The following is a 24,233-nucleotide window of genomic DNA, read 5'->3' on the forward strand; positions in this document are numbered from 1 at the left end:
CAGTCTTCCGATTTTCGCGGTGTGAACGATGGATGGTTCTCCCAACAGCTGATGCAACTCGTGGTTCATTCGCCTCCTCCACGTACCGTCCGCCATCTGCACCCCACCATAGATGGTACGCAACACTTTCCTTTCGAAAACTCCCAGTGCGCGTTGTTCCTCCACGAGCATCGTCCAGGTCTCGTGTCCGTAGAGAACTACCGGTCTTATAAGCGTTTTGTAGATAGTCAGTTTGGTACGGCGGCGAACTCTATTCGATCGGAGCGTCTTGCGGAGTCCAAAGTACGTACGATTTCCAGCCACTATGCGTCTCCGAATTTCTCTGCTGGTATCGTTATCGACGGTCACCAGTGAGCCCAAGTACACGAATTCTTCAACCACCTCGATTTCGTCACCACCGATAGGAACTCATGGTGGATAGCTCACATTGACCTCTCTTGAGCCTCTTCCTATCATGTACTTCGTCTTCGACGTGTTGATGACTAGTCCAATCCGTTTAGCTTCGCTTTTCAGTCTGATGTAGGCTTCCTCCATCCTCTCAAAGTTACGTGCCATGATATCAATGTCGTCGGCGAAACCAAATAACTGGACGGACTTCGTGAAAATCGTACCACTCGTGTCAATCCCTGCCCTTCGTATTACTCCCTCCAAAGCGATGTTGAATAGCAGACACGAAAGACCATCACCTTGCCGTAACCCTCTACGGGTTTCGAAGGGACTCGAGAATGCCCCTGAAACTCGAACTACGCACATCACCCGATCCATCGTCGCCTTGATCAACCGTATCAGGTTATCCGGAAATCCGTTTTCGTGCATTAGCTGCCATAGCTGGTCCCGATCGATTGTATCATATGCGGCTTTAAGTCGATAAATAGATGATGTGTGGGCACGTTGTATTCGCGGCATTTCTGCAATACCTACCGTATGGCGAACACCTGGTCTGTGGTAGAGCGTTCACCCATAAATCCCGCCTGGTACTGCCCCACGAACTCTCTTGCAATTGGTGTTAGTCGACGGCATAAAATTTGGGAGAGTACCTTGTAGGCGGCGTTCAGCAATGTGATTGCGCGGTAGTTGCTACAATCCAGCTTATCGCCCTTTTTGTAGATGGGACTCACGACACCTTCCATCCACTCCTGCGGCAGAACCTCATCCTCCCAAACCTTGGTAATCACCCAGTGCAGCGCTCTAGCCAGTGCTTCACCACCGTGTTTAAACAGATCTCCTGGTAGTTGGTCAACTCCAGGGGCTTTGTTGTTTTTCAGCCGGCCGATCTCCTCCTGGATTTCCTGGAGATTCGGAGCCGGAAGTCGCATGTCCTGCGCGCGTGCTCCTAGGTTCATTACCATACCGCCACCGTTGTCTAATACATTGCCATTCAGGTGCTTTTCGTAGTGCTGCCGCCACCTTTGGATCACCTCACGCTCGTTCGTAAGAAGGTTCCCGTTTATGTCCTTACACATATCGGGCTGTGGCACGTGGCCCTTACGTGAACGGTTCAACTTCTCATAGAACTTTCGTGCGTTATTAGCGCGGTACAGTTCCTCCGTCTATTCACGGTCTCGATCTTCCTGCTGGCGCTTTTTCATCCGGAAAATCGAGTTTTGTCTGTTCCGCGCCCGTTTGCATCGTGCCTCGTTCGCATTCTTCTCCTCAACTAACTGCTCACATTCGCCGTCATACCAGTCGTTTCTCTGATCCGGAGCCACCGTGCCTAGTGCAGCGGTTGCGGTGCTTCCAATGGCGGGTCGAATATCTCTCCAGCCATCTTCAAGAGATGCTGCGCCTAGCTGCTCTTCCGTTGGGAGTGCCACTTCCAGCTGCTGCGCGTAGTCTTGGGCTAGTCTACCGTCTTGAAGCCGCCCAATGTTAAGCCGCGGCGGACGACTCCGACGCGTGTTGATCACCGTCGAGAGTTTTGAGCGCAGACATACTGCGACGAGGTAGTGGTCGGATTCAATATTCGCACTGCGGTAAGTGCGTACGTTCGCGATGTCGGAGAAGAATTTACCGTCGATTAGAACGTGGTCGATTTGGTTTTCCGTTACTTGATTAGGTGATTTCCGTGTGGCCTTGTGGATATTCTTGCGTGGGAAGAAAGTGCTTCGGACTACCATTCCGCGGGAGGCTGCAAAGTTTATGCATCGTTGGCCGTTGTCGTTCGATACGACGGTATGCAGACTATCCGGTCCGATGACCGGTCGATACATTTCCTCCCTTCCTACCTGAGCGTTCATGTCACCGATGACGATTTTGACGTCCCGCAGTGGGCATCCATCGTATGTCTGCTCCAGCTGCGCATAGAACGCTTCTTTCTCGTCGTCGGATCTCCCTTCGTGTGGGCAGTGCACGTTGATGATGCTATAGTTGAAGAAACGGCCTTTTATCCTCAGTTTGCACATCCTTGCGTTGATTGGCTGCCGCCCAATCACGCGTTGGCGCATCTTTCCCAGCACTATGAAGCCGGTTCCCAGCTCGTTGGTGGTGCCACAGCTTTGGTAGAAGGTAGCCGCTCGATGCCCGCTTTTCCACACTTTCTATCCTGTCCAGCAGATTTCCTGCAGCGCTACGACACCGAAGTTGCGGGGATGTAATTCATCGTAGATTATCCTGTCGCAACCTGCGAAGCCTAGCGACTTGCAGTTCCATGTTCCAAGCTTCCAATCGTGATCCTTTATTCGTCGCCTAGGTCGTTGCCGATTGTATCGAGTCGTATTATCTTCTATGTCGTTCGTAATAGTTGTTTTTAACTTTTAACCAGGACTTGGGCTTGTGCGCTTTGAGCGGCACACGGTCGCTTTGGCGGAGCCTACTTGCGGATACATGCAGCTTTTTATAGAGGTTCAACAGGGCCCACTGTCAAACCCCACCACATCCTAGGCAGGCGCCACAACTCGCAGATGGCCTGGGGAGGGATCGTCAAGCCCTTGGACATAGTCCCTGCTGCCCCTAACAGCAGGGAGGTGTAAGGTAACGTTTATTATAAGGACCTACGTTACGGAATCGTTGTCATTGTTGGGTGTGTTTTCATGCAGCTATATAATTTATTAGGCCTTTGATCAAACTTTGGAGTTTTACGTATGTTATAATCAATCGATTGGGATAACAACCCAGGGCAGTACGCGTAGGGAGCCCGATAGCCGATAAAATGTGAGGCTTACCCCCTTATGGAATTGATTTGTTAAGGCCTAGGGGTGCACAACGGCTTGTATTTTTTAATGATTGTTGGTTTTTGGTGATCACAAGATGGCTTTTTAAATCAAATCGAATAATTTCGCGTTCCTGAGAAGCAGATGTTTTTCACTATCATCTTCGTTGTAGATAGTAGCAAAAGTGGCGAAAATATTGTGCTCATATGGCAATTACTCTAAAGTTTGGCAGCTGTTAAGTAAATGTATTACTGACATTACGTTTCCGGAAGCTTACCCTTTGCGGCTCATATCATGGGTCACTCTATAGTATGTCCGGTCCTCCATCCGGAGAGCTCAATTTGCTCCCTCATGCTTATACTTCAATCAAATTATTGTAACCAAAACGCGTTGCTTTTAGCTTCTAGAATAATCGAGCCCAATCAATCGAACAATATCATTACATTTCCAGTAGAATTTAATGTTCAGGGTCAAACTTCATCATTTATTGGTTGCATCAGAAGAACAGAGTCTAGCTATAGTCAAAAACCAGCTCCAGCAGAGTCGAAGAAAGTCAAATTAACGTCAATCCGGTTATAATCGCAATAATCTAACCAAACTGCAGCAGTTTTCAATTAAACTAGATGATTTGCTCTTTTACGATTCACCATGCAATGATGATAATTTGTTTTCCAACTGAACAAGAAAGCAAGTCGCACTTGACCCGATGATACTCTGTACGTTGCAAAGATAATAGTGACAACAGGTATTCCCGGCACACAGGTTCAAAGCTCAGTGATAGCAATGATTTTCCAAAATTATGACATGATAATATATGCTCACTTGAAAATTGATGGTACAAGTAGTTGAAACTAAACTAAATAGTGAAATTGCCGTTTGAGAGTGGTTTACCGAAGCGCAACATAATAGTATGCCGGGCATACCTCGGGCATTAGTGTTTTCTAAAATCCTGTGCGGAAATTCTGATTTTGATTTACCATTAGTTATTCAGTATCGAGCTATGACGATAGGATTGAGAAAACCCTGAATTAGTTCTGCGAGATACTGTCAGCCAGCATACCAACAACAAGTTTGTTTGGCTCGATACATCATTTTCGTCATAATGTTTTAACGCTGCCGACCTTGATCAAGTTCAACAGTTCAGTTCAACGGGCTTTGTCCCTCATCAAATGCAAATTTGTAGCGATATAAGCGGTTTAGAAATGCTAATGTGCATGTGCTTTTTCACATTGGGCCTATATTTAGGCGATCTATTATGTTTAAATTATGTCTTTGGAGAATAAAAATACAGCGGAAACAAAACAGTAACTACACAGTAACTACACTAATACAGAACTGTTCAATATTAAAAACTTGGCAAAAAACAATGTTTTTTTAAGAACTCCAGAACTCAATGGCCAATTTTCAATTGCGAAAAAGTAGGCCGCGTTCCGTGTCGAATGCAACCTGTTGCTAGCAAATAATGTGTGTCTGACATTTTTGTACACACATACATGAACACATACAGACATCACCTCAATTCGTCGATCTAATTCGATTGGCATCTAACACTATGGGTCTCCGAGCCTTTTATCAAGTTTGTTAAAATAAAATCCACGTATCGCGATTTACCGTTATGAAGGATTTCAACAAATCATCTAGCTCTAGTTTTCATGTGCTGAATTTCTGCCAGATCAGATACTAAAAAGTAGATCTTTCGCATTTTGAAATGTGAGGGGAAATGTAGAAATCCTAAGGTCGACAGCATTTAACAACTAGCGAAACCACAGGTATTAAGACAATTTTGCACTATGACTAATGATTTGCGATATGAACAGCCAGTAACACAATAGTGCAGTAGTGCAAATCCTTTGAGAAATAAAGCTGTCGGTATTGACTAAACCTAAAATTGATTCTCTCACTAGATTGAATTCCAGATAATATGCTCCCTTTTAAATAAGCTAAATACCAATCAATTTTTACAAGTCATGGCTTTCGAAGTAGAGCGCTAATAACTAGTTCTGAGGCGGATATATAATTAACAGCATGTGCGCTGGGCTTTCAACAGGTTTATTGAGATGCATAGCATGCTATATACGTTCGATGTGTTTCCTTTACTTTATATAGATATGTACATTACTCACGCATGAATATCAGCTGCAAATTTTGATATCTCGGTCTTAAAATGTATATGTAATAAACAAATCGATTGTTTTTTTTTATCAAACTGATTGCATCATCATCGATAGCAGATTATATTCCATGCTGCTGTTCACCATCCATCAAAGAGGAACATCTTACCACTTAGATATCAACCTTGAAATTTTCTAATTTTCACCCTACAGTTGCTTTGCTAATTACTTTTCGCTGTGCATATTCATCAGCAGCAACGACAACGAACTCGAACTCGATCACCGTCATCGTGGACGATGATGTTGAACTTGAACTTCGAGGAATAGAAATAGTTGGCTACGGCATGGCAATTGCTTCCGTTCTTTCACGTGTTTTCATTTTCTATGCAAACAACTGAGAAAATAGTGGCGAACTTCGCTGTTAAAGATAAATAGCATTTGAAAAATATGTACCAAACCAGCTTGCAGATCGGCCCCTAATCAATTAGTACGGTTTGAAATTTTGCCAAAATTCTTGCAGATTAAAAAAATTCGATCTTATAACATGGACATGTTTACAAAGTTTAAAATATGTATGAATACGATACAGGTAGCCAATACAAGCCTATTAAAATTCCATGAAATAATTTATAATAAACCTTGAACATATCAGCCAGAATACGTGCTCTACTGCGAAGTACCTTTTATCATTATCAATTACGTGTTGCGGATAATGTTCTGATTCATCGTGTAGCCAACTTCCTTGACTTATCGTCGGAAAACGTAGGCAGCCATAAAAAGGTTACCGACCAAAATCATTCGAAGTGTGAAACATTTAAAATGCACCTCGCAATCGCACCACACACGACTTTCGTTCGACAACAAATGACAACCATAATAATCGCAGTGAGGCCTCTTCGCATGCAATGATCGATATGCAAGGTTCAATGACACATGCGTCGTTAGTAAAACATTGCTGCCGGTATCACCTTAGAGAACATTTTATCGGTAAAGTTCCGACCAAGACAAGGCTCTTTTTTCAACATTTAGCTAGATACATCACTAGTTGTACACCGCATGGTGTCCGTCCACATATGTAGTCTATTAGAATAATTAATAGCAACCGGCGCGCGCTGCCCGCTTCGCCAGTCATGATATTGGAATAAGCTAATAGATTGTTTGTAAACAAATACTGTCTTGCCGGTACTTGGCCTAAATGGGCTGCAGAGCACGTTTCGAATTTACTATTCGCAAAACTAAGAATGGTTTTGATCTCTAGGTGTTGCAGGAAAAACAATAATTGCCACTTTTTTGTTTGAATGATGAATTGAAACATTCAGAAAAATGAGTGCTTTTACATAATAAATTACATACTTGAGCGCCCATTTTGAGAAGACAACATATAATAATTCTTTTCATAGACACAAATTTGAACTAAAAAATTGTTTGATTCAAAGAATTAATGATTTTCCGGCTTGAAAACATAAAGGGCGATAATAAATAAACGTGAATAATGCAACAACCTTTTTTGGGCTGAAAAACATCCATCGCCAGAGCTAAGATGAGGAAGTTTTCAATTAATAACTGAGGAATTGCTCATAGAATACTAAGTTGAAAAGCAGGCCAAGTTCCTGTTGGAATGTAGAGCCATTTGAAGAAAAAGAAGATGAATAAAAAAGAAGCTTGTTATTAATAATGGAATGCACAGATTTTGGAAAAAATGCATTAATTATGTGAATTGAAATGTATTTGACTTCAACCGAGTCAAAACACGGCACAGGTACAACTTAATGCCAAAATCTGCATATTTCTGATGATACGAAATAAAAGTATTGGAATTAAAAGGAATTAGCATAAACTAAAAAACTGACCTTATAGATAAATCAAGTACAAATATACTAAATCCACTAAAAGTAGAATTTTATGAAAAAATAGTAATCTATCTATTAGTAACGACTTGAACACAGTAAGTACCTCACCAAGAGGCAATCGAATTACTACTTCAAGCTAATGATAAGGTTGCCCACAAGGTGGATATATACAATATGAATACTTCATTTGCCACTGACTACTGAACGGCTTTGCATCGCGCGCATCGAAACCTAAATCAAGCAGCAAAGCATTTTTGCCAATCGCTGTCACGCACTTGGCTCACGATCGTTCTCCAGCCAGACAGCCGGTGAATGGCCAGGGGTACAGACAGTTTGTACACGTGCGGGTGCGATTGTGAATCCGTAGGGGGAGGCTTGAGTGTTCAATAAGTGCAAAATGCGGTTTGCTGGCCAGGCTGAGGTTTTCAAACTCTTCAAACGGGTTGTTTGTTCTCGATTGAGCAAAAGCTGGAGGGTATATTTGCAACGTTGTATCGTTCATACATATATTGAATTTATTGGCTTCATGGTGTCTGAAAAATTATTGTGTTACCTATTTTGAGCTGCACCTTTTCAAAAACAATAGGGGAGACTGGGTAGACTTGATCCCCTTTTCTGATTTCCGATGTATCACAGCCAAAAATAAATAAACATACGCGATTTCCACACAGACTCTCTAAGAAATATAGTATTCAACTTTACTGATGTATGACTGCCCTCAAATTATTGTTGTTATTGATACACAATCGATTTTTTAGAGTGCTGTCAAAAATCTACTTTCAAAATATTCGGGGGAAATTGATCCCTCTCCAAAAACTTGCTTTGATGAAATTAGAAAGGTGCCCTCAGATTTTTTAAATATTTTTCCTCCAAAATACGCGGAATTTTCGAATTGCTGTGCGTATACATGAACGATTTTTTTTATTGAATTCGAATGCACGTGCAATTTTAAAATTTGGGGAGACTTGATCCCCTTTCTATGATATCTACGCAATTAATAGTTTTTCCTGCCAACCCTTCGTCAAATCTGTCAAATCTAGAAAAAAAATAGAAGCCTGAGAACAGATTTATATTTTTTTGAATTTTTTCGCCAAATTTTTGTATGGGTGACTAATGGGGGATCAAATGTCCCCATATTGAGGCAATAACTTCAAATCCAAATATCCTAAAACTTTGATGGAATGTTGTCATTTTCATCAGTACATATCATTAAGCACATTTATGGCTTTGTGCTGTGAAAAAACGAAAGCATTTGGTCATTGTTATGAAAAGTTATTCATTTTTGCGTGGCCAATAAAAAAATCTTTGGGAAGGTCAAAACATACAAACCACCCTGCAGAATAAAAAAAAATTGTCAATCCAAAAAATAACTCACCACATAAAGTTCATTTGTCTAGAGGATCTATACTAAAAAATACGCTAGAACAAAACTACTTTAGTTCTCGATAAAACAGGGGGTGATCAAGTCTCCCCGGGGATCAAGTCTACCCACCTTCCCCTACGCAGGAAGGCGTGTGCTTTTACATGAGGCATTGAATAGTTTAGAACTTGGCCGCTAGGTGATGGTATATATGAAATCTTTATTTTAGACAAACTAAAGAAATTACGAAATATGGAATTTTCGACATTGTAAATATTCCTATCGCACAAATTTGATTTTTTTTAAATGTATGTCTTTAACAAAGTTCGTCTGGTAGGAGTGTGACGGAAAAAATATTAGGAATTTTACAATTAGGCGGCGCTATTAATTGTGCTTGCAATATTCTCGCATGTGTGCCAAAACTACTACGCACCAAAATACATCAGATCTCACATGGAACAATATACTCAAACATAATTGCTCACTAGCGCCGCCTCTTGGAAGAAGTGTTCATTATATAGAGCACCGCTCTGTAGTCCTGGATATCCTGAATAGTTTAGGGGTGGCTAGCTCCTCCTTAGCCGTGCAGTAAAACGCGCGGCTACAAAGCAAGACTTTGCTGAGGGTGGCTGGGTTCGATTCCCGGTGCCGGTCTAGACAATTTTCGGATTAGAAATCTCGACCTCCCTGGGCATAAAAGTATCATCGTGCAAAAATGGCAACATGGCTTAGAAACCTCGCAGTTAATAACAGTGGAAGTGCTTAATGAACACTAAGCTGCGAGGCGGCTCTGACCCAGCGTGGGGATGTAATGCCAATAAGAAGAAGAAGAAGGGGTGGCTACTAGGAAGGAGCACTTTGAGTTTGTTGAATGTAAATTGGGCAGAGAGGGCACAAACCAAGGATGATGGACAAACAGTGCAACCACCCACACTAGACGAAGTGGAAAGTGAGAAAGGCTGTTCGAGAGCCAAATTACGTTTAGGCCGCTGGGAAGGACGGAATCCCGGCCGAGCTCGACAAAGTTGGGAGTGACCGTCTGAACGTAAAAAATCCACCAGTTGATTGAAATGATTTGGGAAGGAGTAAAAATGCCCTCATGCTAACTATATGACCATATATGTCCTATCTGTAAGAAAGGGCACAGATTCGATAGCACTCGTCAATCTCAATACCGCCTACAAGGTACTTTTGGAATTCTGTTTAGCAAACTGTGCCCGTTTTCGGATACCTTTGCCGTCGAATATCAAAGCGGTTTTCGAGAAGGATGTTCAACTACAGAAAAGATGTTTATTCTGCTACAAATCATTAAAAAAATTCCGGGGCTTTCGCACTCATAATTTGTTTGTGGAATTTAAACCAGCATACGACTCAGTGAAACGAAACGAGGTCCGCCACATAATGCTAGAACATGGCTTTCCAGCCAGGCTTATTAGGGTGATTCGTGCGACGCTAGTGCCTTTCAAAGATCTGGTGTGCAAAGAAACGGAACCATCAACAACAAGATTTATATAAATTACTTGGTTTTGCGGATGACATCAACACCACCCAGGTAACCAGTAAGCATTATATAAAGCGTTTAAGTGGCATTATATGCGCCTTTACTGCAAAACATTAAATGCCAATAAGCTCTTTAGTCGCATTTAATGCTATTTTAATGCAGGTTTTGGCACAATATATGGCTGCTTAAATGCTCAATCCTACTTTATCGATAAAGTAGAAATTTTGCTGAGTAGCATTTATTCAGCATCTAAAATGATGAATAAATGCTTAATTTCAAAAACAAGAAAAAAGGTTTTTTTAATGGCATTTTTTCTAATTCTTTTTTTACGTAGTTTTCTTTTTTCATATTATATTGTTATTTTATTTTCATATTTGAAATGGAACATATTTTTTTAATTTCTTCGAGCGGGATTCGAACTTGCTCTTGCCACCCGACGCTGTAGTTGCCATCGCCCTTACCAGCTGGCCCATAAGAGAAAGATGGAAGTGGCAATAATTTTGCCCAACATAAACAAAACCTTCTTTCAGGAACATTGAAACTTAATCTAACTCATCTCAGAATGCTACCGTCACAAACGTCATACCCAGTTGCAATGAAACAGCTACAGTAGTGCTGCTTTAATGCATCCATCGAAAATAGTGCAATGGAATAAAAAAATGTAGCCAAACTATGTAACTAGTGATAGGGTTAGGTTAACGACAAGTACTCCTGACAATGGTCGGAATGGAAAAAACATTCTGCACGTACCGATTTCTATTCTCAAATGTAACCTCATTGGACAAACAGTCCAAACTATATGGTTCCATATTGGAAAACGTTTGACGTATGAACACTACAGACCTTAAAGTGGCACTAATGTAGCTGTTCCATTGCATTCAACGAAAAACAACATTGTGCATTATAAATGCTATTATAAGACTATGCCTCTCATGATTGCTTTGAGAAAGCTTATTTAGAACAGCCAGGTTTTCGAAATGCTTATTTACAGCATGGAGCATATGCAATGCCAGTATAATGCTACTACAGTGCTTTCTTTAATGCTTATTGGTTACCTGGGCATTGATTAGAGAAAAAGGCTGATCATGAACTCAGTCAATACAAAGTACCTGATGACCTTTTTCGTAACTAGCCCCGATGCGATGATTAGAGGATCCTAATGAAAATGATAATTGTAGAGTTGAGTAAACATATGATAGATATAAATCTATGCATTTATACACGTTTGCTTAAGTATGTAGCATAGCCTTCCGTCTAATCTCGTATGAATGTGGAAAAGATTGCAGTAGGCGCATTGAATGACAGCAGTTAATAATTGAACGAGTAATTGGATGGTCGTGTGAAAGTCGTTAGAGAGGACAGGACTCTACAATTTGGCGCAGCTGGTACGATTTTTTAGTGAGTAGTTTACCTTTTTTAATATGGAGAAACAGCAGAAAGGATTTCCATGGTTCTGAATTGGAATTTGGATCAAAATGGCAAGGGAAGTGAAAGAAAAATTTCAAACTAAACGTTTCAAAGGGATTGTTTTTGTTGGAGTATTAATTTGTAAAGCAAATAGTCTCCTGGTTGGGGCTGGGTTGGTAAACACATAAAAAAAAAAGTTTCAAATTCGGAAGCTACTTCATAGTGCATGGAATAGGATGCGAGTCTGGAATATTCTCCGAAGCGCAAGAAAAGATGCGAGTCCGGTAATCACCGAAGCGCCACAATGAAAATACGTAACAGCGAGTCCGGAATATTTTCCGTAGCGCAGAATAAAATGCGAGTCCGGTATACACCGTAGCGCCAAACAAAAAATATAGCGAGTCCGGAAGTTTCCGTAGCACAGCATAAGATGCGAGTCCGGTATTCACCGTAGCGCCAAATAATATACGAAATAGCGAGTCCGGAATATTTTTTCGAAGCGCAGGAAAAGATGCGAGTCCGGTAGTTACCGAAGCGCCCAACAAAATATGAAATAGCGAGTCCGGAGTATTTTCCGTAGCGCAGAAAAATATGCAAGTCGGGAGTTTAGTGCCAAACACAAAAAAGGAAAATCTGAAGCATTGTCCGTAGCGCAAGAAAATATGCGAGTCCGATTATTACCGAAGCGCTATACAGAAACAACAGCGAGATCAAAACATTTTTATAAATGTTATAAAAGATGCGAGTACGGTATGGTACAGCAACTAGCGAGACCCAGAATTTTAGTGAATTACGAGAATTTATACTAAGCCTACCTACTGTACCAAAGCCAAACTGAAGACGGTGCTCGGAGGTTCAAGCGAGGGACCATTTCTACCACATCATATGAAACCCTTGATACCCCAGATCAAAGTTAATGCATAACCTTCTTTTTTTTCTTCCTTGTACTGCGCATTTTCAATTTTCACATTAGCAGAGATGAGCAACAGTTGAAAGTACACGCTACAGAAAATAAATGAAAAATAATAATATAAACTGGGTTCTTCCGTTATCCTTACGAGCAAAGGCGTAGATTGATAATTCGAATTCAATTCTCGGTCTGGTCTAGGCTGCTTTCGGGTAGCAAATATTCTCGACTATTTGGGCATAGTACAAAGAAAAGAGGCGGGCATAGAAAAGCTTTCATTTGATAACTGAGGGAATATTAATAGAATTCCGTTGAAAACCAGACTAAGTTCCATTTAGAAAGCCATTTAGTAAAGCCATTGAAGATGAAGAAGAAAAAGTAGAATACAAGCTTTTTGTCTACAAATATCATCCCGAATATTTGGAAACCATTATTGGGGTGTAGTTTTGATGAAATGAAATAAGGAGCTTAATTCGTTAGAAATCGAACATGTTTGAGAGAATAATATTTTAAAAAAATGGGGAAAGTTGATTGCTGATTGTAGCATAAAGTAGTTGAGTGTGGAGTGGAAAAATAAAGAATATTTTGAATATTTCAAAAGATGTTCAATGCGAGATGGCAGCTGTCAATCAAATATAGACTTCCAGAATATAGTCGTTTTTTTCTGAGAACAGAGAAGGGATGTAGAGTTGAGTAAACATATGATAGATATAAATCTATGCATTTATACACGTTTGCTTAAGTATGTAGCATAGCCTTCCGTCTAATCTCGTATGAATGTGGAAAAGATTGCAGTAGGCGCATTGAATGACAGCAGTTAATAATTGAACGAGTAATTGGATGGTCGTGTGAAAGTCGTTAGAGAGGACAGGACTCTACAATAATAATATGGTAATATTCCGCCAGAGACTCCTACGGAAATTCTACAAGGATTCCGATGAGAATTATTTGGTGATTTCGACGGGAATTCTCCAGGGATTCCGACGAAATATATTTCAGGGATTCCGACCGGAATTTCCAGATATTTCGACGGGAATCCTCCAAGCACGCCGAAGGGATTCTGAAGGGAATCCGACGGAAATGTTTCAGGAGTTCCAACGGGAATATTCCAAGGATTCCGACTGGAATGTTCCAGAGATTCCGAGGAGAATGTTCCAGGGATTCCAATAAAAAGCTTCTAGGAATCCTCCATCCTCCAGGAATCCGACGGGAGTATTCCAGGAATTTGAACGGGAATGTTCCAGGGATTCCGACGGGTATATTCCTGGGAATATTCTTCTCAGTTTCTAATGAGAATTCCTCTCGGAATCTGATTTGAGCCCTTCTCGTTTGCTGATGGGTATCTTTCTCAGAATTGAGAAAGAAGCTCATTTGTCCACTCATTTCATTATGATAGGATGAATATGGGAGATATTTTTTGTGTTCAAACTTTTTCAGTTGATTTAATATGCTATATGTTGAAAATTGATATCACTGCTACTTACTTACTTGATACTTGATGGACTACAGTTCTTCGATGAACCTACACCGAATGGAGTATCCTTCTCCACTGGACTCGATCCTGGGCCAATCGCTTCCAGTCGCCCTGAACATTGAGCGCCCTCAGGTCCTCTTCAACTGCAAAAGGCCATCGTGTACGCGGCCTTCCACGAAGCCTGCGGCCTCTTTCGGGTTCTCTACTAAATATTATCTTCGCTTGACGTTCTTCCGCCATACGAACAACGTGACCAGCCCACCGTAGTCTGCCGTGTTGAATAAGCTTAATAATATCCAGCCCTTTATACACCTGGTACAATTCGTGATTTATGCGACGCCGCCAGATACCGTTATCCTGTTTACCATCGAGTATTGTCCGCAACACCTTACGCTCAAACACTCCGAAAGCTCCCCGATCAGCCTCCTTTAACGTCCATGTTTCTTGCCCGTATAAAGCCACCGGAAGAATCAGGGTAGTATACAGCGCGAGTTTTGTTTTGTTTGCAGACTACGGGAATTGAGCTGGTTACGAAGTCCGTATTAATCCCTATTTGCAGCTGCAATACGCATTTTCACCTCGCCGGTAACATCATTATCGCACGTCACTAATGTTCCAAGATACACAAATTCTTCTATCACTTCAAACTTTTCACCATCCAGCACCATTTCGCTACCACCACCACTAATGAACCCACGTTGATTGCCAGCGACCATATACTTCGTTTTGCTGGTATTGATCGTGAGAGAAATCCTCGCTGTCTCCTTTTTAAAAGCCACAAAAGCCTCTTCCACGGCACGGCGATCAATCCCGATAATATCGATATCGTTGCGTTTTGAAACGCAACACAAGTGGCAATCTCGTGGAGGCGCTGGCATCGCATAGTTTCTCTCATCAAGAAGCTGTCAAATCCTTTAGGCCCCACCATCCACCATAGACATAAACAACAGATCCTCCTCCTCACTCTGTTTTCAATTCCATATGTGATGTTTCTTTCTCACACTAATGCAAGCGATTGTTCTGCCATCATGGAGCTTGGAGTTTGTTTTGTGATGAGGGAAGATCCATTAATAACGTAACGCCAAAACGATCATGTATCACACCTCCTCTCTCCTATGTTACACTTTTTATATGAATTAGGTACCTAGAATTTTTGTATAGATTTTCACACTTCAGGCCACCCGTCTAAGCGTTATTAAAATTATGGATGTTCCCTGAGATGTTTTGTTTGTGAACAACAGCTACCGCCTTTGTTTGTATTTTCAATGTTGTTACTTCTTTTGAATCTTTACCATCCTTTCCATTAGGCCACAGAAAAATCCTATATGATTATTCGTCACCTGAAATAGAAAAAAGACGCTTTGCTCTCTGACCTTTGCAGTACTGATCTTGGAATACTCGTTACATGTAATAATGACGTTAGCAGGACGTCTGCTGGCTGTGTGTAATTGAGGAAGATACGTAAACGGCCAGTGTCCAGAGTCCAAGGAGGCTGGCGATTGGCGACCTTAGAACGAGCGACCTGGAATAAGACATTACATTCGTTTTTTTTCCGGACAACACGAAATGTACGACCATGGATATAGGTTGAAATGGGGATTTATACAATTAAAGTGGCTTTCTAGTTATTTCAAACTAAAGCGGGCGTAACCAGCATTCCTTTAGCTACCTTCTGAATACTGGTTTCGCCGTAGAGTTTGGCGAGCATGTGATTCATTCTTCGCCGACACACACCGTTCACTTAGTCATTGCCAAACATGGTCTCAAGCATGCGACTCTCGAATACCCCCAGTGCTTGCAAGTTCTCCTCGAGCTTGGTCCAATTTTCATGTGCGTAGAGCGTTTCGTATATGATACATTTGATGCGGTTGTGAATCTTTTTTTATCGCAGTTTCTTCTGGCCCATAATAGGTTCAACTTCCATCTTCGTATTTCACGGCTAAAATTATTGTCAGCAATTAGCAACGATCGAAGGTAGACGAGTTCCACAACTACCTCGAAGGTGTCCCCGTCTTTCGAAGTATTCACCACTAGTCCATTTTTATTGCATTACGTTTCAGGCAGGTGTGCTGATCTGCCATATTTTCAAATATTCAACAATCTCCATATCATTCATGAAACAAACAAATTGACTGAAGCTTTTGTAAATCGTATCCCGGCTGTTACACCCTGGTCTCCGCATGACACCTTTCAGCACAATATCGAACAACAGGCGTTAGAGGGATTCTAATGAACTGGAGTGTTCGCTCGAAATCGTCAAGCAATTTTGTACACAATCCATCGTTATCGCTGCTTTTATCATGTAACATGTTGTAAGCTTCCCGGGAAAGCTGCTCAAGTCCATGATCTTCCATAGCTCTACGCAGTCTATACTATCGTATGCTGTCTTGAAATCGATAAACAGATGTTGCGTTGGGACCTGATATTCACGACACCTTGATAACTTCCCAAGAACTCATTCACTATTGGTGAATGGCGGAAGATAGTAATCGGCGGCATTTAGGATAGTAATCGCTCGAAAGTTCTCACACACAGTCGGATTTCTTGTAAAAGGAGCATATGACCCCTTCCTTCCACTCCTCCGGTAGCTGTTCTGTTTCTAAGATTCTGACTATCAGCATGTGCAGACAATTAGCCAGCTTTTCCGGGCCCATCTTGATGAGTTTAGCTCCGACATCACCCTTACCAGCTGCTTTATTGTCCTTGAGCTGTTGGATGGCATCCTTAACTTCCCCCAACGTAGTTGTCTCCGCCTAGCCGTTACCCTCACTGCCTGTACTTTCAGTGCATTTGAGTGTTCCTATCGAAGTGCTGCTTCCACCATTCGATCACCACACGTTCGTTCGTCAAAATCCTCCAATCTTTATCCTCGCATATCTCGACTCGCGGCACAAAGTATTCGTGAAATGCGTTGAGTTTCTGATAGAACTTGCGTGTTATTTCTTCCGAACTACAAATCACTACGCACTCCGCACTCTTCCAAGTGGCGTTTCTTCTTCCGAAAGAAACTTGTCTGCTGTCTCCGTTTCCGTCTATAGCGTTCCACGTTCTGCCGGGTTAATTGCTGCAGCATGACCGCCCGCGGTACGCCCTTTTCTACCAGAATATCCTCATCGAACCAATCGTTCCGTCGATTTCGTCCCATACACCCGACGTTGCTCTTCACTGCGTCGTTGATGGCTGCTTTAACTGTACTCACACAGTCCTCAAGAAAGCCTCATCGAGCTCACCTTCTTCCGGGAACGTTGCCTCGAGATTCTGAGCATATGTACCGCAGTACCGGATATTTTTGAGTCCAGTTTTACCATCACCAGATAGTGGTAAGAGTCGATGTGACTGCCACGATAGGTCCTGACGTCGATAATTTTGTATATGTGCCGTCCATCAATCAGAACTAACTGAACTTTCCAATAGTTGGTTTGAACTCCTCCTTCTGGCCAAACTGAGCGTTTAACTTTTTTTTGATAATTTTGATGTCGTGGCTTGAGCAGCTGTCGTACTCCCGACTTTGCTAGATTGCAATATCAATTTATATTTTTGTCAAAACGCTCCTGGATATTTCTGATTATTGCTTCTACTCATCGCCATCAAAGCAATTATAAATTTTGGCAAGGAAAATAAAATTCTACGTCATGGGGGTATAAACTTTAATTTGTATCACTCTCTAAAAATGCAAAGTTATAAAAGCACTGCGATGAGATTGACCCCACTTCTGAAACACGCTGACATGAATGATCTGCGAGATAAATTTTACGAGCGAACTACGCAAAAATATATAGATATATAGTGCATCAACCAATTTGATGCCATCGAGTCAATCGACTCCTGCGGTGTCCAATCAGTATGGGTTCACATTGTTCAACTGAGCAATCAACGCGCATCATTTTAAATGAATAGCACTGTCTGTCCGTTCCCGTTTGACCAATACGCCAGCAATAGAAATCGATAAATATTCTTTGGAATATATTGTTTCTTTTCATTTAGTACTAATTAATTACTTGTAATCCCTGTAAATTGATTTATGAGCTACGAAAAAAAATCTTCATGTACATGTGAATGGTACATTGATGACAGCAGAGAAGGACTAAGCACATCTAAGTGTCATTTTATTAGCTCAACTTATTTAGGTGATGTTTGTCATACTTGTGTATTAGACTGGCCCAGGAAACAAAAAGTTGTGTAATTCCACGGGGCACCCCCCAGGATTGTGTCTTTGGGTGAGAAAATCAATCTCTGAAAATTTCAGCTCAATCGCTTGTTGCATAAGCTGGCGCATTTGATTTGAAGTTAGTATGGGGATTTCAGCCAAAATGTATAGGAAAATACACCTCCGTCACTCATTCGATCTGGAAATTGGTTCTGATTGCTCGATTGACCTCAGAATTGCAAAAACGGCAGTTGGTATGCTACAGAACAATTTCACAGAACATTGCATTCGATTGAGCTGAAATTTTCAGAGATTGATTTTCTCACCCAAAGACACAATTCTGGGGGGTGCCCCGTGGAATTCGACAACATTTTTTTCTCCCCATACTAATCTGGGCCAGTCTATTGTGTATGTACATATATTAGAGTGGGGCGTCAACTGTGCAGAATTTGGGACCGATTGGTTGCTCCCGCGCTTTCCGCATCGCGTTTGAAGTTTGTATGGAAATTAGTATGGGAGAACGTACATTTTTGCATTTCTACTACTAGAGGTTTCAGTTGATCGTAAACCAAGTGGCACATTGCGCTAAAGTATAACCCAAATATATTATATATAGAAGTGTGTGCATAAACATTTCAAAATATTGTCCTATTCTTAACTAACTACATATGAACAGACAGTGTGTAGTCCATGGCGGGTTATGTTTCAAGAAACTATAGACATCTTAAAACCAAAAGGGCAAATACATTACAAAAAAATCAGGACGACATCGAAGAGATACCCAAAAAGACTTTCATAATAATACAATTATTTCGGATGAACACGTCGATATGCAAAACTTTTACATTTCAAATTAGCAGTTGTACAAAAATATACATAATTTCCATCATGCCTAATCTATCTAATTAACATGTATTACTTCATTTTGCAGTAAAACTCCTGTACTGGGACGACTGTTCCTCAGCAACACCCGGAGTCAGGTTGTGGCAGCATGATTCAGTAATGCTGTACGTGTTGGTAACATGCCGAACCAGCTGAGACTCTTCCTCTGACTATCCCCGCGCAACACTTCATAATCGCCATCATAATGGACAACGGCAGCTCAATAGTGGCCGATGATTACGCCGATAACCAAACAACGGTTCCGGTATCCAGATCCTGCCCCACCGAACTACCCACCGTTGTTCAATATTTTAATGGTAACATGATATGATACAATAGCTCCAGCTTTGGTAAATAACCAATTTCATTAAACTTCCTGCAGGATTGGACGCGGTTATTACTGTGATCATAGCCATTACCATCGTGCTTAGCTTGGCAACGTTTGTGGCATGCGGCAAGAACATCCGACAGGTGCTGCGGCACACGCCCAAGCGGTTCAAGTCCAAAACCGTCATGGTGCTGATATTATATCCGGTAAGTGCTCTCTACCTCCACCGTACACAACTTTATCAGTAGTCAGTACGCTAAGTAAAGGGTTCGATTCGATATCGAGTTAACTTGTTTGCACTAATCAAATGTTGCACTTTACACACCACGCCTCCGCATGACGCTCGCGATTATGATGATGGTGGAAAACGATGATGACGGTGAAAACGACGGGCGGGTGTGATGACAACAGATAGTGACAGCGTTGGCGATTGTATCGACACTTATCCCCAAGTCGTACTTCATTTGCGACACCGCTTCGCACATCTACTTTATGATCAGTGCCTACGTGTTTTACAGGTTGGTATATTACATTTAATTAATGGTAAATAGGCTACCGATGTCACCTATATAATGTTAATTGCCTTCTAGTTTTACGAGTTCGGGTGGGGCGAAGCCGAACGATAATTTTTTTTCCACCGATTTACATAAGTTTTGCCGTAATCTAATAATGATGTATGTAGGTTCATTCCAAAAATATATTTTTGATAGGTCTCAAAAAGTTTGGTCGATTTTTGGCGAATTATATTGTCTTTCATAAATACGCTGTAACAGGAAGAATGATAAAATAACATATTTTGTTTATAGAAATACTAGCTGACCCGGCGAACTTTGTTTCGCCAAAAAATTGGTAAATTATCTGATACAATTTTTTGCGTCCACAAGTTATCAAGAAAACAAATCGGTTCCTCAGAATGATCTCTCATTTTTTACATCTTTGTTCAATATATGTATAGATAGATGAAACAGAAAACTGATTTGTGTTGTCACATCTTGGTGTTCATATCCAAATTAGTCTAACTTAACATTTTCATACTCTATAACGCGAAAAATAAACATAACTTCGGCCCATTTAATAATTCTATGCCAATGTATGCAGATAAAGAATAATATGTGAATTTAAGCATAGCATATAGCATAGTTACGGTGTACTTAGTAGAATTCATACTAGTGATACTCATGTTTTGCTTTTGAAATCCCTATCCAGACTGCTATCTGAAATCATGGTGGGTGTGGTCCTTGATTTCAAGCTAAGACAAAAATCACAACAGCATGAGGATTCTGTCCACGCCCATCTTCACCGTAACTTGGGAGCGGAAGGAAGTGTTGATGTAGTACTTATTTAATGAGAGGCCCCCGACTCAGTGACACCCTCATAAGTACCACCGAGTTGGATGTATTAGGTATTAGAAGGTATTCGTTGGGTCAAGATATGCCTGTAGTTGACAATGTGAAATGTGACCATGGTAGATCTTACACCATAGCACATCTAGTAAAGTTGACTACTCAGCGTTAGGGGGGTAAAGAATAATATGTGAATGTTTTAGAAAAATTGCATTCCAATTCATGATTTTTTGGATTTTTCCACATAAAATGAGTTTGTTAAACAAGAATTGAATTGATGTCTGTATGTGAGTGCTTGTTTTTCCTTTTCCACAAAGTGAAACCAGGGCTGACAATAGTCATCGTCGCAACACTGGAAGCCACAGTCGTCAATGACGCGTACGACGTTAGCTTTCGTCCTGAAACCAGGGCGACATCGAATAACGAAGAATTCATACCATTATTCTTCAAGCGGCAGCTGCCATGCGAAGATTTCTATTAATTCTTTGTTATAATGAATTTGAAGTAACGTACGAAGACGTTATAAATGTTATTGAAACATTTATGTTACCTCAATTCTTACTATTTGTTTAGTTGACAGGCCATTATGTTTTTAACCACTCCGTCTATGTTGACGTGCAATCTATTATGTGAAGAAGTGACGACGGAAATCGTCATGCTGCGCGACTATCTTCGTGATAGGCATGCTGTGCAAATAATCCGAATACGTGTCGCGTCGTGCAATGGTATGATGGAGACTATATTGCTTGTGCCATCAATGTTTAGACTTCTGCGAAAATTGTCAACGACTGGGCTTATTTATTTCCTCATCCTAGTAATCTGTCAAATTATTGTTGAACAGAATTGAGAAATTGACGGAGCGCAGACCATTGCAAACCTTTCCAGATTGGCTATTACGGTGCTAATATTATTAGCAGTATCTCGACAGCACTCAGCATTGTACTAAGCTTTGGTATCTTATGGGTTAACAATAGGCTTCGAATCTTAGCAATAAGCTGCACTTTCGGATTGTCGTTAAGCAATTGCAAGCTAAGCAAGTTAACGTCGAAGAATTGCTTATACGCCTCCACGTTAATTACCAGACAGAATTAAATTCATTTGTATAAAGTTTTCTATATCTGCTGAATTTTTTTTTTTAAATTAATCTGATTTTGAACCTTTAACTCATGTCAGACTCAAATAAACTTCTCTTTTAATCAACTCCATTTTTCACAAATGGTCGGCCGAAATCAACCTTTCCCCAATAGCTGCTGCATTTTGATATGGTATTTAAATTATACGCTGGTTTATACTGAGCGAATACGTCCTCAAAGCTCATACCAAATTCAAACAAAGAATAGTGCGTAAGCTGTCGAATAGGTTTGGTTTGTAAAACGTTTCATTCAATCACTTACCTCCATTAGACATTCACCCTTTACTACAGTCGACTCTCCACATCTCGATGTTCTATATTTCGATATCTCTCCCTATGTCGATGGTTTTCTCGGTCCCTTCGATTTACATACATTTGAGCATTCTACATCTCGACAACCTCCCTATTTCGATATCTCTTTATCTCGATGTGTTCTGGTCATATTTTGCTCAGGATTCTCTCTCCGTATGTCGATATATTCATATTTCTAGGCTACTAGACGATTTTTGGACAATAACAAACACATGAACAACAAGAGATGACATTTGTTTTGTTGTCGTTTTTCATAGCAACGAGCATTTTTTAATCTAGCACCCATTTCAATTTTCCTTCCATTCCTCGATCTCTCCTTATCTCGATGGTCCCTTCAATATCGAGATGTAGAGAGGCGACTGTATAAATAATATTTTCTTAGCACTTTGGGAAAAGCAGAAATTCGACAAACGAGTCATCGAAAAATAATCAAAACAACCCTAGACAAATCGTAGCAATCATGCGTTTCATATCGGGCTGAGAAATCGTAACAAAGCAAATAATTTCAGCTCAGGAGTCTAATAAAGCGCTTTCTTTATACGACGAGAATAACTATTGTAAGCCCTGCAAACGCATTTACTTGTTGTCTCATGTTCTAGTATTGAAGGGTATCAGGCAATTAGGCCAAATGGCCATTTGGTCGAATGGTGGGAAATTAGGAGTGAGAAGTCAGTTCTTTCTTTTTGTAATTGATGAGATTGTAATTGTTGTACTGCAAATTTGTAAAAATGTACCCAAAAGAAGTGATTACTAGATTGTCGCTCGCCCAGAAGATGCCGAATGAGATTGCTATAGTGGCAGGATGGCTTTTGGCCACAGTTTATCGCCTTAAAATGTCTCTGCATGATAGGTCTAAGCAGCGGAAGCCGGGAAGTGGACGTCCGAGATTTGCACGTATGTCAAACGTGATCAAATCGGCTCCTAGAAAGATTGCTCGTAGAAATGCATGCGAAATTATCAAAGAATTGAATTTACCTTCCAAAGCTTGAGTGAAACGCCACTTGATTAAGGATCGGGTATAGGAACTACGAGTGACTCGTTCAAAAAGATTGCTTTCTTTGTTGAAGAAGGAAACAAACTAAAATCCTGTTTTTCGACGCGAAAGTTTTTCAGCATCGATGCTGACGGTAACGGCCGCACGGTCCGGTTCATTTCCACCGAAGAAAATTGCGGCTGTTTTTGAGAATGTGAAGTTTAAATTCCAAAACAATCCGTCTGTTGTCATGGTGTTTGGCTTGGGGGCGTCCAACGGTTTGAAACCGCCTGTTTTCATTGATGTTAGGGTTAAAATCAATACCGAATTGTTTATCGGTATTTTGAAGGACCAAGTGCTTCCCTGGGGAAGGCCAAATTCTCCAAGGATCAAAACGTTGTCTACTGCATAATGGAGCGCTATGTCACACGTCCAATCGACCCAACAATTGCTGAAGAACAACAAGATATTTTGGTCGAAAGATTTGTGACCCCCTAACTAGATTCGAAAAACGTGTTCTAGCTCTTGAGGATATTATTAATAAAAATAAAGCATACATTTAGTAAATTTGTTTGAAAGGACCTTATGATGATAACTGAACTCGAAAATGTTGAGATTATTGCTTGGAGCAGTTCAAATGGAATTTAAAAGAAATAGAACCAATTTTCGCATTATTTTCTGCCGCACCCTGTAACTCCCCCAGGTTCATTTTTGGTTTAATAACGGTCTTGAAAACTATTATTTGCTCTGCATGATTTCTATAAAACCAGCATAAAACTAAAATGTTACTGGAGGCATTATCATTACTATCGACATTAATTACAATGGTTTGATTCTTTTCTTAGTTGCAAAACATTCGTAAATTTGTTTTTCTTGTTTGCAAAACTTTCGAAAGTTTCTGACAGAGTCAATGGACATTGCATGCCAGTATAGTGTGGTTCTTCCTTCTTAGAACATAATGTTTACATAAATCAGTAAAACGTATAGTATTTTTAGTGTTCAGCTCTCGGTTTGATCTTAATAAAACTGTTTCAGATGAGCTTTTCAAATTATCGCAAAATTATGTAAAGAAGAACACAATTGTCTCTTGTTATAAAATAAACCCCTGTTTTATAAGTATGCGTTGACAATTTTACTGAACTAGGGTTTTTTAAGTCTTACTTGCCCCGAGGTATCTCACATTAATAAATTTTACATTTTTAATTTATAGAATTTTCTTTTCTATTTTAAAGCTTTTTATCAATTCAAATAAAATCTTGGAGTTATTATCAAAAAGCTCGAACGTTTCCATTTAATACTAGAATGTTATCATTTTCAATGTTTTGGAACTTATTCCTTGTTTTCCGAGTAACAAGTT

General features: G+C 40.6%; 2 protein-coding genes across 4 annotated transcripts in view; one reads left to right on the plus strand and one right to left on the minus strand.

Moving 5' to 3' along the window:
* LOC134222516 (TATA-binding protein-associated factor 172) overlaps positions 1 to 24,233 on the minus strand; it is a 277,075-nt gene that overhangs the window by 187,564 nt on the left and 65,278 nt on the right. The gene's annotated exons all lie outside the window — the stretch shown is intronic.
* LOC134226955 (organic solute transporter alpha-like protein) overlaps positions 1 to 24,233 on the plus strand; it is a 44,622-nt gene that overhangs the window by 12,890 nt on the left and 7,499 nt on the right. For all 3 annotated transcript variants that reach the window (XM_062708096.1, XM_062708095.1, XM_062708097.1), the window contains exons 2-4: positions 18,838 to 19,105; positions 19,171 to 19,322; positions 19,528 to 19,634. In XM_062708096.1, coding sequence (XP_062564080.1) covers positions 18,994 to 19,105; positions 19,171 to 19,322; positions 19,528 to 19,634 — 371 coding nt within the window. In that variant the 5' untranslated portion in view covers positions 18,838 to 18,993. The remainder of the gene's footprint in view (positions 1 to 18,837; positions 19,106 to 19,170; positions 19,323 to 19,527; positions 19,635 to 24,233) is intronic.

Source organism: Armigeres subalbatus, chromosome 3, assembly GCF_024139115.2.
Source record: "Armigeres subalbatus isolate Guangzhou_Male chromosome 3, GZ_Asu_2, whole genome shotgun sequence".
Lineage (NCBI taxonomy): Eukaryota > Metazoa > Arthropoda > Insecta > Diptera > Culicidae > Armigeres > Armigeres subalbatus.